Source organism: Synchiropus splendidus, chromosome 1, assembly GCF_027744825.2.
Source record: "Synchiropus splendidus isolate RoL2022-P1 chromosome 1, RoL_Sspl_1.0, whole genome shotgun sequence".
Classification (NCBI taxonomy): domain Eukaryota; kingdom Metazoa; phylum Chordata; class Actinopteri; order Syngnathiformes; family Callionymidae; genus Synchiropus; species Synchiropus splendidus.
The window spans coordinates 7,050,282-7,064,613 of record NC_071334.1 but is presented as its reverse complement, the minus strand read 5'-3'; the positions used below and the strand labels follow the sequence as shown (position 1 = coordinate 7,064,613).

Here is a 14,332-nt window from a genome sequence, read left to right as displayed (position 1 = left end):
AGTCAAGTGTTTCTGTCTGCTCAGGGACGTTTTTCGTCCATGTAAAACTGTATAAGAATCCTAGCGACTAGAACCAGAGTTTGGATTTTTTCGCACCCTGTTTTACAAAGCTTGTATCTGAGTGGTGTGAACAGCTTTGTTGGATCTTCAGCAGCTTTTCCCTATTATCTTACTCTACTATCACTGCTGCTCTGTTGGCAGTTGTGAGCCGCTAGCTTTAGAAGCTTGAAGCTTTAAGCTAAACCTTTAGCTCCTCAACTTTATTCACACTTCATTTACGATGAAAAATTATGAACTCTGTTCCTAGCTTAGCCATGTTAGCGCCTGCGCTAGCACCTTAGCTATGTTCACTATAAAGCGTATAGCGTGTTCTGTAGCAACGTTAGCACCTTAGCGCCACAGGCGTCTGTAGCTTCTAAGCTGAAGTCGGAGCCCTAAATAAACCGTTCCGCTCAGTGTTTGTTGAAGACTGGAATCTCTTCCATAAACTGGAGCCGTAAGGATTACAGGATGTTATTGCTCCAAGTGTGGAAAGGGACAAATAGATATCTTCTGTGGTGCGATGCCAGCGAGGGAGCGTGTGTGGAAAACAAGTCCACCACCTGCAGAGGCAGCACACCTGTTCACTGGAGCAGCCGTGACCTTGTGCTTGTGTGTGTCACACACTCAAGTGAACACGGGCTCTGACTCACAGCAGCTAATGATTTACCCCAACGCTTCGCTCCTCTTCTCCCGCTGGCGCTCAACACCAACTTAATGGTTTTAGCTCGGCACCGATCACAGTGTGTGTTGTGGAGTTCAGAGGTTTGTGTCGCCGTCGGTCGACAGGAAGGAACCTGTGTTTTCCTCTGCGGCACAATGAAGCGCGTCAGTGCTTCTCCGTATCGGGAGGCGTGATGTTGTTTGGAGAGGTTCAGGTGGGACGCTGTGAAAGCTCCACTCAGTCAGAGCTGTGGCCGCGCACCTTCCCCGGGCTTTGGAGCACAGTCTGCTCCTTCAGAGGAATGCGTGTTGGAATGTCAGTGTTTTGTCACAGAGCTCAAGGCCACAACAAAGCTATGACTCTCTTTCCCAGTGCCTTTTGTTGAGTCGCACCCTTGACCATGAATATATGTCAAAAAAACACGCTGTTTCTAGCGCACCTGGTGTCGCTGCTGCTGCTCTCATACGTGTCATTTTAGGGAGGGGCGCACCATACACAACACCAGTTAGCCATCGCAACCCCAGTTATGTTCAGTAGTATAGAAAATTCAGACGCACCATCTGCATGGATCTGAGATGCGTAGAACTTTACCATGAGGTGTGTGCGACTGCGGTGAGTCACATGTGGCTCCTGATGGGTCCCGCAACACTGCGCCGAGCTCACAGAACAGACTTTAAGACAATCACGTTGTGTCTGGTACGAACACCTCCTCAACCATCAGAACAGCATCTTTACTCCCAGTATGATGCGTTTGGTTTCCCATGTCGGTCGCCTGAGCGTTGTACCTGTCGTCTTGACTGCGCTTGTTTGTCCCGCTCACCGGCTAATCTGACTCTCACTCCAGATCCTTTCTCCCGCTCTAATCCTGCGCCTCGCGCCTGCAAGGTTTTCACTTCCTGTCATCGCCCGAATTGAGGCTTCATGACGAACAGGCCGTTTGAGTCGCTCCAGCTTAGTGGCTGACGGAGCCACAATAGCAGTTCACCCTCGGGCTGAGCGTGAAGCAGCCGAGTGGTTTTACTGGGATTACAGCGCCAGCGTGTGAAGCTGCGCCGTCCGCTCTGCTCCTGGAGGAGTCGCGGGATTAGCCTGTGTCCTGGGCTCACTGTAAACAGGAGACGTGACGGTGGGAGGGAAGGAAGTGACAGTGCGTCCGTGAGCTCTATTTTCAGACTGGTAATCTCACTTCAGCAGCAGAGGCGGCGACCTGGCCCCGAGTCAGCCACTGCAACAAGTCCTCAGCAAGTGCTTTTTATTTGCTGTTCAGTGTTACACTTTAGTCTTTGTTCATCTTGCATTCTGGCTTTTTATATTTTCAATTTTTATGGATGAAATATGAATATTAATTTTATTTCTGATATACATATTATTTGTTATATGTATTATCATGGTTCACATTGAGCATTTATTATTACATATTATATTATTGCAAAAATATTATATTGATAATAATATTTTCATCTTCTTGATAGATATTTTTTTTTTTGTTTTTATGTATTTAATTTATTTACAACAATATATTTGTTCCTTTATGCAAAAAAAACATTTTTGTAATATTAAATATTAAAAGTTTACTTTTTTTTTTCAAAATGATTTTCAAAATTTGAAAATACAATTCCAGTGTATTTTTATCAAATTTCTTTTTTTTTTTCATTAAGTAGCTCCTTATTTCGTGTCATTTCTTAATAAATAATTTCCTAATGAAAAATGTTTTTCACAAAAATACAGTATTTCATTTATTTTATTATTATTTTTTTCCTTCAGTTTTATTGTAAATCATCCATAATTGTTGAAACAGCCTGTAACAATTCCATAAATGGATAATAAGCCTGGAAGAAAGAAGATCACCAGGAAGCTTTGGAAGCCAAAACAGCAGCAGAATGCCTGTTTCCACGGCAACAGCAAACACAGGTCGTGGCCCAGTTGGTGTGTGATGTCGTGTCAGTTTCACGCTGGCTGATCAACAACTTAAAAATAGCAACTGGAGATGATATCAGGAGCTTTGATGCCTCTTGCACGTCACTTGCTTCTGCCACGTATCGGGTGTCGGTGCTGGAGCCTCCAGACGTCTGTGGAAAGGGATCCAGCCACACGCACGCTGGAGACTGTGCAGCACAAAGAGCCGCTCGCTGCCAGGAGCCTCTTTAAAATATTATTCCAGTCGCTCCCCCTCCTCCTCATCCTCGCCGCTCTGCTGAGCCTTTGATGAAAAGACATGCCAGCAATATTTCAGGGACTTAGCAGGGCCGGGCGCTGAGGGGCTTCTGAGAGGGCTCACAGGTGTGAACCGGGAGTCTGGTCCCAGCAGTGTGGTAACATCTGTCCTCCTCAGGTGTGCTGAAGGACTACCTGCGAGAGCTGCCCTACCCTCTGATCACCAAGCAGCTGTACCAGGCCGTGCTGGACTCCATGGCCTCCAGGCCGCTGCGCATGGGCGCGGCCGGCTGCGAGAACGACCCGGCCGACTCGGAGCACACCGTCAGCCTGCTGGACCACCTGCCCGAGGTGGAGCGGGTGAGTCCCTCACCTCCTGCCGAGTCAGGCCGGGGGCTCATGCCTGTGTGTGTGCGTGTCCCTCAGGTGACTCTGCGGATGCTCCTGGACCATCTGAAGTTGGTGGCCTCCCACCAGGACGTCAACAAGATGACCTGTCAGAACCTGGCGGTGTGTTTCGGCCCGGTGCTGCTCAGCCAACGCCAGGAGGCCTCCTGCCACTCCAACCGGGTCTTCATCGACTCGGAGGAGCTGGCCAGCGCGCTGCACTTCAAGAAGCACATCGAGGTCCTGCACTACCTGCTGCAGCTCTGGCCAGGTAACAGCTGAGGACCAGCCTCACCTCAGACACCACGCTGACTTAACTGACACTCTCTGTCTGTCACTACGTCTCCATCAGTTTCCAGCACTAGAAGGTTGAAAAGTGACTGAGCTGCTGCAGGGGTTCTGTTATAATGTTACACTGTAATAACAGACAAACAGAAACTGAAAAGGATTTAAAAAAATTGTCTTAAAACAATTTGAAATTTTAAATGTGAATTTTTTTTTGAAGTTATGGAATTAAGAATGGCCTTTAAAAAAAGGAAATAAATACCACTGACTTTTAACGTGTTTGACAGAATCTAAGTACTGAATAGTATTTGGGGAAAGTGGTATTCATACACAGTTAAAATAAAGACACGTCCAGAAAAATAAATCGACAAATACCGTTTAAATATTCACTCAAAAAATGTATGGAATATAAGACAAAATTGTGAGGAAAATAAAATTGTTAATTTGGGGAAGGATGTATTAGGTATATTAAAATTAAATAAAATAAAAAAATAATTAGTTGAAATGTCTACAAAAAATTAAAAAAAAACAATAAAAACAGCACTTAATAAAAGAGCCAGTCATAAAATGCAATCAAATTGTAATGATGTAGGAAGAGAGAAACAGTTAAAGTCATAATAAATATAATAGTGAATAAATAATAATAGTGAAAAATAGTACAAATATATAAGTGAATAGATTTTTTTAATAAAGAAGACAAAAGTTTTTTTAGATATTTCTATATTAGAAAGCATCACTCAAAATCCAGCATGAGATGCCGTTTGATTTCAAAATAAAATGATTTTGATATTTAAAGAAATGTTCAAATTGAATGCAATGAATTAAAGATTACACATAATAATATATTCTATGATATGAAAAAGAAAGAAGAAGCCAATTGAAAAATTGACAAAAGCAATATATTTGAAGGTGAAAAAAAGTGGTTTAATATGAATAAATATTGTATCAGTGAATGAACATTAAGACAAAAAAATTAAAGAAATTAATAGTATCATTTTAAAATTAGAAGAACTGCTGAAGTTAAATGAAAATAAATAACAAGTGTACTTGTGTAGTTCCACCTTGACAGTTGAATCTAATGTTCAATGCTCCTAACCACTGGGGGGCGATATGTTCCCCCCGGAGTGATCCGTGCCTAAAAAAGTCATCTCAGCTCTGTGGCTTCACGCTGCTGCTTTGATGGTTCAATCTTCCCACCACAAACACACCAGTGGCTCGACCTCAGCCAATCACAGAGCAGTGCGTGGTCTACATCCAGATGTGGAGCCGACGCTCCGAAACGACTGAGCCGTCATGTGCGAAGAGAAATGATGGAGTCTCGTCCAGAGCGAGTGGCGGCTGTGCGCTGACTCCTGGGGTCATGTGACATGCTTCAGGTCGCCTGCTTTAGAACGTGTTTAAAAATGTCACTGAAATTAAACAGAAAAAAATGGGAGGCTTGAAAATAAGAGTCATAGTTGCTGAAACTGAACGATGTGTGGCAACATGAATTTTCAAACATCTGAGTGGTATTGAATAAACTTCAAACATTCAACATTAAACAAAACAAATGTATTAAATTGCATACAAGACGTTTTTACAAAATGTTATTTGTAGGAAAGTGACACGCAGATTAAAATATGTTTGCAGAATGTAGTCAAGACAAGATAAGGAAGAAACGTTTTGTCCTGTACTGAATTAGTGACAATCCAAAGGCCAGTTTGTTCCGAGTGAGTTCCTTGCTAGTAGCTGGTAAATCTGCCTCCAATCTGCAGCCGTCCTCACGCGGTCCCTCTCTTCACACTGTACGTCCGGCTGGAACACGCAGCTTCAGTTCTGGAGCCACTGACTTCAGTCATAGGATGTTTGTTTAGGGAATTTTCCGTGAAAGAAACCACAGAAAACCAATGTAAACAGGTCCAGCTCCAGGATGTGTTACACGTTATCCGCTTGTTTCAATACATTTGATCACGCGAGATTTCATCTTTAGAAAGAGGAGTGGAAACCCTGGTCCCCTTCATGATCTTTCAAAGGCAGTTCCGGGTCCGTCAGTCTGGGATGGCAGTTTTCAGTCTCTATTTCAGTAAAGTTTCGTGTGCTGGTTGGCTTCCTCTCTTCCCTCGCCAGCGCAGGAAGCTATCATTAGCAACATTCCCGGCTGCAAGCCTCGGCCGACGTTTATTATGGGATGTTTTCTGACACGCAACAACACATCTGCTGCTGTCGCAGGGCGAGCATGTGAATGAAAGTGTGTAACCGCACTCAGACTCACACACACACCTGTGTCAGTCCTCTCCTCATCACCTGGCGCGTCTTTCTGAGTCACGTCTGCAGCAAAATACTTGCTGTTTGTTTCAGGTAGTCATTTCTGGAGGTCGTTGACCTCATGTGATGGATGTTCTTACACAAAGCAGGGTTGGAATGATAGGCTAAAGAAGTGCAGGCCGCTGCTCCGTGCTTCCCTCGATCGTTGCCAGTCACTGGCTTCTGCTCGCGCTGGAGACGTTTGGGTGGAAGGAAAGATTGAAGAGAGCTTCAGAGCGTGGTCAGCCTTGGAAGTTGCATTTTGACTTGAAGTGAGTCTGAGCGTCTCACAACTGACACAGAAGTCTGCTGTGAAATACAGGAGGATTGGAAAGATGTGTGGAGAGATCAAAGGAGAGGGGAACAGAGGAGGAGAATCAAAGGAGGAGCAAATGTTTCTAAAATGCAGATGAAGAAATAGAACTGAAGGAAAAGCGCGATGGGAGACATGCAGGTGTTACAGAAGGAGGAGGGAGTGAGAACAAGAGTGTTTATCAAATGTAGAATGGGAGGAAACAGACTGATGGAGGACTGAAGGGAGTGGTTCAGGAAAGAAAGGAAAAGAATGAACATTTTTAAGGAAAGAAGGACGTGTCCAACGGGCACGTTTGATCCTACAAAAGAAGAACAGAGGGAGGATGGGGGAGGGAGAAGGAAAGAAAGAAAGAAAGAGAGAGGGATTAGAGAGGAGGAGAGGAGGATGGGAGGAAGCAGACACAAGAGGGATGGAGGAAAAGACGTTCTGTTCTGACCCGTCTCTCGTCTCTCCCCAGTGGTGGACCCTCGCTCTGGGACGTCCGTTGCCCCGTCACTTCTGTCCACTTCGGACTTGGTGTCCGCTCCCCCTCTGAGACGCAGGAAAGAGCGCCCCCAGGTGCTGAACCTGACGGACGCAGAGATGGCGGGTGTTCTGCGACCCAAACCGGGTCGCCTGGACAGCCCCAGCAACCGCTACGCCGGCGACTGGAGCGGCTGCGGCGAGAACTACTTCCCCTGCGACGCCCTGCTGCCGCCGCCCAGGAGCGGGGAGGCGGACTACGACGACGTCCCCTCGGAGGACGTGGGTGAGGACGCAGCTGTGGAGGGTCAGGAGCAGGAGGAGCCGGAGCAGGAGGAGATCCAGGACGAAGAACCGCAGGAGGAGGAGAAGCTGGACGAGAGCGACAGTTCGGGCGACAGGCCCATGATGGAGGAGGAGGAAGAGGAGGAGGAGGAGGATCCCGTGTGCAACCACATCCTCCCCCCCTCCCTCCCCAGAGAACACACGTACCAGGCGTACGTGAAGATTCAGGACATCAGCCCGGTACTCAGCAACCGGGTCAACCTGCGGGATCTTCAGGAGAGCATCGACACGCTGATCGGGAACCTGGAACGGGAGCTGAACAAGAACAAGCTCAATGTCGGGTACTGACATCCCAGCTCTGCTGTAGAACCCGGCAGAAGCAGAACTTTGGAGTACTTTTCCTCAGAGACATTCCCCTCGATGTTGTTACGTGTTTGTCGTTCCTCTTCTTCTGAGAAGAACCATCAACCCCCCGGGGGGTTTTAAAAACGGTGCCTTAATTGTGTGAAGGTGGTGCGTGGAAGATCCACCCGGAAACATTCTGAATCCCGAAAACCCACCAGAGCCCTCAGCCCAGATCAGCTCATCTCAAAGAAAGCAAAAGGAAACTGGAGGTCTACGCTAGCTCAGACTCCGCCTCTTTCTTATCGGCCGATTTGATCTTTGAGTTCCCCCATCTTCTCTTAGCTAGTTGCCTTTGCTATTTATTCGTTTCAATAGTTCCAAACCGCAAGAATGCACTTTTCTACGAAACAAAGCAACGTCAACAAAAAAAAAAGAAAAATTGACCAAATTGTTCACTTTGCCGCTTTTTATTTTCGTTGTTTTACCTCCACACAGCGAGCGCTGAGTCAAGGAATCACGGCAGCGGCAAAACACCAATGCACTTATTCGCCAGGCTGCGACTTTCTCACGTCTCATGAAATACAAAACAAAATAAAGGAGGGAAGGTGTGTTCTAGTTAGCGCCATGTTTCATGACATGGCAGGGTTTACTGTATGTTCGCGGAGCTGGACTGATGCTACGCGACTTCCAAGTGATGCGCAAGAGAATTGAAAAGTGATGAAGAACAGTCGGCGCCATTGGCTACATATGAACTGGAGGTTATGTATTTATGTTTAAGTTAATCCAATTTAAATTAACTAGAGGATAAACCTATATATATTGCGTTAGCTTAGGTGCTACAACACTGTCAGACCTTTCAACAGAAGCGTAGCAGTTAATACTCATCTAACATGTTTCATTATTATGCTGTGGCACTTTTGATGCGGCCATTTTTCGCATCCACGCTAAAAATGCTACGTGCAAAATGCTAACGATTCATCGAGTCAACAGTGCAGCAACAAGACCAAGAACCATTGCTGAAAATCCTATTGGTTTCTCTTGTAGCATTAGCTTAGCGTCCACACTGGCAGCTCGATAGATACGTGACGAGAAATTGGAAAAACCTAAAAAGTAGCACATTTGGAAAAGCAATTGAAGCGAAGCTACGGCTAACACTCACCTAGATTTTGCCTAATATACTCCAGGGATTCAGAAAGATCAGTATTTAAACTTTTATGGCGTATGTATATAACTAAATGTATTGGGAGTATATTGTTTTTACAGCATACATAACTGACGTATTTAAAGACTAGTGGCTAATATTGGTACAACGTCGGCTGTAAGATATGATCGCAACAGTTGTAAATATTTCTTGTCTCTGGTGGACTGAGCTGTTTTTTTTTTAAATGTGTTGTTTCAAAGGTACTGAATATTGCATGGTCAAAAGCTTTACCGAGGTCTAAACAAGGCGGTTACTCTCACCGGCTTTTGTTTTCAGTATTTATGTGTAGAAAGACTATTTTAATTGTGAATTCACTTGTTTGTCTCGAGGTTTTTACACAAACAAACGGCTGCTTTGCTTCAGTTTCTCTCCAGAGGACGTAGATTTGACGCGAGCAAGTCATCATGTATTGTACTTCACAACTTAAGAAAGTATATTTTTTTACTGACGAAAAACTGTAACTGCTGTACCACATAATTCCACAGTGTTTTTGATGGTTGTTCATTGTAATGGTTGTTTTTAATGTAACGCAAGTTATGCTTCATGTAGACTGGAATACATGTTGAAAAACAAATCATGTATTGTGTTGCAATAATCTTAAATGTATTGCATTATTAAAACAAACCCCCAGCATTAGCATTGTATGTTAGCTCCATATGCTGCCGTTATATTTGTCTAATGAACAATATTATGACACATTCAAGAATATTACTGGAACCAGGTCAATAAATGGTTTTCTGTAAAAAGCCAGTGTGGCATGAAAAGTTTGTCGTTCATTTTAAGAACTAAAAAACGTAATAATAATTCAAAGATAACTGGAAAACTGGTTTCCTTTTCTCGTCCTCTGGAGAGAACAGAACCACCGTGAAGCTTCGTGACTGAACCATAAAGTTGCTTGGTATTGATCCTGAGAAATGTATGGTCATAATAAAGTCTATTATTTTACAGCGATGTGGCGCCTCCACTCTCTTCTTGCACTACCATTATGATCCACATTGATACCAATCACTTTCGCCCGCCCCTCCACGCGCGTGTGTGTGTGTCATCACCTCCTTGTTGAGATGCGCGACGGCGAACGCTCACATTTGCCCACAACTATCGCAGCCAAGGGTCACGATTTGGACGTTAACTTCAAATGTACAACAGGCACGACACGTTGTTCCGCAGACTGCGGAGAAGAACGGACGTAAACTTCGCAGACGATTCGATGACAAACATCACATTTTGTGGAAATAAATGCTACGCATTAAAACATTAAAAAAAAAAGATCTTGTACGTGCCAGACGTGATGTCATCACTCCATGGCAGGTAGGCATGGCATTTGGTTCCTACACCGTCACCCAAACACTACACTACACTAAACAAACATGGCTGACCACCAGCTCCACACGTTTACATCTCAGACTCCGCCCATCCCAACACCTGTCAGGCTCCGCCCTCGCGAGGAGCGCTCACTACTCAGAACATCACCATGAAAATGATGGGCTTATTTAGTCATTATTATTATTATTGTAAGAAATACTCCTTGATATTCACAGATAAAAAATATTTGGTTAAAATCATTGCAGCCTGGAGCTTTTTTAAGGCTAAAAACTGACTGTTTTTTTACAAGCTAGTTTCGCTAGCGACGTTAGTTTTTTTAACGTCTTTATTTCCAGTTGCGTTATTCCATAACCATAAATGATCGTAACTTTCACCTCCATTTTTTTTCTCCAAAATCAGGCATTTTTGTCCACAAAAGTCAATAAAAAAAAAAAGTCATCTGACGTTTCGTTAACATTTGGACAAGAGAACACTACTGTCACCTTCAGCTACGTGCTAAACAGCTGAAAGGTTCAATCCAACAGAAATAAAGCGCTAATGTTTAGCACTTTTCCCTTCCTTCCATAATGTGGCTACTAAGGCAAAGGGTGAAAACATTCATGACTTGACGCGCGGTCGTCAGTAGCTGAGAGCCGATGACTACTTTATAACCTCAGCAGGAGGCTCCGTCATGTGGAGCAGGACTGTTATTTGAAGCTCTTTGCTGGCAGAACTCGGTGAAACAGATAAATCACTTTTGGGAATTGCCCTCGGTGCCGCGCGTGGGAATGTCCCAGACCAGCTTCCAGCTTCAGGGACATTCCCAGCATGCAGCTGCATTTAGACGTCCAGTAAAACGGGCGGCTGCATTTTTCACTGCGAGGAAAAGCCAACAGCGACACTTCTTAAATACAGAGCCGCGAGCTCCGGTCACAGCGTCCGGAGCTGGAGGAGAACTGGAGCGGAACTTCGTAAACAAACATTGTTGACGGAGACCTGGGCTCCAAAACAATCCAGAATATAAGGTGCTTACATTATGGCGCTTTCATTTCGGCGGCGTCAGCTTCTCATCCCAGCTAGCAAGGATGAATGAAATCACAGATTGAAAGTGTAAAACTGTGAAACCTCACCGAGCCTCCACAGCACAAACCTCCGTCCATGAGTGTTGCTCATCTGAACTCCAGAGTCTACAGTCACATGTCCAGGTGACCAGCACACCTGACAGGAAGTGAGCCGTCTCCAAAGGACGGTAAGTGATTTGTTGGGCGATCAGAGGAAACCACTGCCCCCGACTCAGCTCATGACTCCTGACACGCGTCACACGAGCGAGTACCTCTAGACGACTTGACTCTGAGCGACGATTGGCGTTCCACGTCTGGAGACTCCCTGAGACCTTTGGTTCATATCCTCGTGTATCAGCCCAAAACTGGAGGCTTCAGTCGGACTCAAGCAACGTTTGACTTCCACGTACCAGTGAAAGACCCTGTGACTCAAGACAAGAAACGTTCACTCATTATTTAGCACGCGCCATTAATAAATCCAAAAAATAAATCACACACCAGATGGTCTGGTGGCTCAGCACCATCACTTGACTTAACAGGAAGTGGATGTGACTCACTTGACTCAACAGGAAGTGGATCTGACGTAGGTGACTCAACAAGAAGTGGACGTGACTCAGAATCAGAATCAGAATCAAATTTATTGCCATGGTCAGTGGGGAGCCCACTGACTAGGAAAGTGCCTTGGAATAAAGTGCAACAAAAAACAAATAAAATAAAATAAATAAAATAACATTACAACAAGGCTGTTCATGAATTTAACAGTCTGACGGCCGAGGGAAAGAAGCTGTTCCTGTGACGGGAGGTTCTGGTCTGGATGGACCGTAGCCTCCTGCCAGAGGGAAGAGGAACAAACAGTCTATGTCCAGGGTGAGAAGGGTCGGCTCTGATCCCACCTGCACCTCTCTGGGTCCTAGAGACATACAGGTCATGAAGAGGTGGCAGGCTGCAACCGATCACCTTCTCAGCAGAACGTACGATGCGCTGCAGTCTGCTCTTGTCCCTGGAGGTGGCGCTGTTATACCAGACGGTGATAGAGGAGGTGAGGATGGACTGGATGATGGCCGTGTAGAACTCCACCAGCAACTTCGTCGGCAGTCGTAGTTTACGTAGCTGCCTCAGAAAGAACATTCTCTGCTGGGCCTTCCTGATGAGGGACCTGATGGTTGGCTCCCATTTGAGGTCCTCAGTGATGGTGGTTCCCAGGAAGCAGAAGGAGTCCACAATAGGAATGGATAAACCAGCCAACATGAGAGGGGACGGAGGAGCTGTTACTCTCCTGAAGTCCATGACCACCTCCACTGTCTTCTGAGCGTTGAGCTCCAGGTTGTTGTTGCTGCACCAGGACACCAGCCGCTCCACCTCCCTCCTGTAAGCCGACTCATCTCCATCTGAGATGAGCCCGATGATGGTAGTGTCGTCCGCAAACAGTTGACTCCACAGAAAGTGGATATGACTCACTTGACTTCATGCGAAGTGGATCTGATGCAGTTGACTCAACAGGAAGTGGATCTGACTCAGTTGACTCAGCAGGAAGTGGATCTGACTCAGTTGACTCAGAAGGAAGCGGATATGACTCTCGCAGGAAGAGACTCATTGCTCAGACTGAACTCTTGGTGACTGAAGTTGAGCTCATAACAAATCATCAAACAAAGATTGAAGTGACTCTCTGACCCGAGTCACTGAGACGCTTGACTGAATCACATGTCAGGAGGTGTCTGTCCGTTGCGTGTTCTCAGCGCAGAGAAGGGAGTAAATGTTTTCAGTTTTCCTTTGACGTCTGCCGCTTCATGACCATGATGAGTGACAGGACCACGAGCGCTGCAGGTCACACAATCCTCTCATACCTGAACACAAACTCACCTGCCACTATAAAACCCTCCCTTTGGAATTTATGAGGAGGCGGAGCCACAGCGTTACCTGACACACTGAAGCCTTTATTGTTTCCAAATCGGTGGAAGCTTCCGTCACGTGCGTTTGATGCCTCCACCTGCAGAATTCTCAAGTGTTTTCCGAGGGTCGGGTTAAGAGTCGCTGGCGGTTGAGTCAAGGTTTGGGCACTTTCTAAATCTGCACGACACCATCCTGGACGTCTGCCTGAGGAGCCACAGCAACTTCCTGTCTGGGGCTGCACTCATCTTGTCGTCCACACACACAGGCCACGTTTATGCACTACAAGAGGACTTATGAGCGATTACAATTTCTGAGCCACAGAGAGTTTTAGCAGCCAAGAAAACCAAAGAATCCTGCGTACAATAATAAACACATTCATACAATAATCATTTAATAATAAAATAAATTTTAAAAAGACAAATTATTGGAGGATCAAAGGTTTTTGTTAGTCAGAGTTTAAACATTTTACAAATACAGCATTTTAAAGACAAATCTTTGATTTGCGTGGAAACCCCAAATTTTAATAATCATATGACAAGTGACTGAATTTAAAACAAGACAAAATTGGGTCACAATAAAAAATAAAGATAAAAAAAAAAAACACGATCAAGAGCTGCATAACTCTTCAATGTTATTGAATGAGAATAACAAAGCTGAAAAGAGACCGGCAGTATATAACTGCTGAGTGTCAAATAGTGTTTAAAATGTTTAACAAAAAATGCAAGAAATTATATACACAAAAACTAGATATAATGTTCTTTACCTAGCACATTAATACAAATTAGAAAAAATTAATGATGGATGGATGGATGTGGATGATGGATGGATACGTGAAAATGTTCCATCATTTTCACGTTGATGATCACATAAACAAAGTGTTCTTCTTGTTCCTTCGTAGCTCTGATCTGCTCATGTTCATCTGTACTAAACCAGCTTCAGCTGCATCTCAAAACCAAGCCAGGATTCCTGCTGGGAACGTGCAGAGCCCCACACACATTCCAGAGCCTCAGCCTCCTTCAGTGGCTGTGAAGCATTGGAGCAAGTTCCAAACCTTTGGGATGTTTTGGAGGCTCTCTCTGGTTCCCTGAGGTCCAGCCACTGTGCTTGGCAGCTCATCTGAGGCCCCCGGGGCCGAGCTCCTGACACGCCGCTGACAGACCAGAGGGGCGGAGAGCGGTGAAAGTGAGGGGCGAAGGACGGGCTCTTGGTTCCAACCCAAAACATCAGCAGCGCCATAAGTCAAGAGAAATGTTTCCAAAGGTGTGAAGAGGCCTCCAGGCGTCAGGTGACACTTGGACAACGCCCCCCTCTGGATTTATGGCCTCACTGCTCCTCATGAAGCACCAGGCTCAGTTGCGAGCAGGACGATCCTGTTCGGGGTGTGGGCACACGGCCATCAGGCCAGTGACCCTGGTGCCGGGTTCCTCTTGATTTCTTCATCTCAAACTGAAGAAAAGGTGGAGGAGGGGTGAGGGACAAGTTTCTGGAGAGATCTCAACTCCCAGGAGACGGTATGAGCAGGTGCAGCGCAGGAGGGGCGGTAAATCTGGAGGCAGGATGAAGCCATCACCCGGCCATTCTTCTGCTCCTGCTGTTTCAGGGGGCTCTGATCCAAACACTGGGGTCCCCCTTCCAGCTCACTCTGCTCTCTGGCTGAG

The 14,332-nt window shown here is 45.6% G+C and overlaps 1 protein-coding gene across 3 annotated transcripts in view; it reads left to right on the top strand.

The window, feature by feature from the left end:
* syde2 (synapse defective 1, Rho GTPase, homolog 2 (C. elegans)) overlaps window positions 1–9,372 on the top strand; it is a 50,433-nt gene extending 41,061 nt beyond the window's left edge. For all 3 annotated transcript variants that reach the window (XM_053862491.1, XM_053862482.1, XM_053862501.1), the window contains 3 exons: window positions 3,036–3,217; window positions 3,284–3,515; window positions 6,586–9,372. In XM_053862491.1, coding sequence (XP_053718466.1) covers window positions 3,036–3,217; window positions 3,284–3,515; window positions 6,586–7,223 — 1,052 coding nt within the window. In that variant the 3' untranslated portion in view covers window positions 7,224–9,372. The remainder of the gene's footprint in view (window positions 1–3,035; window positions 3,218–3,283; window positions 3,516–6,585) is intronic.
* The last annotated feature ends 4,960 nt before the right edge of the window (window positions 9,373–14,332 follow it).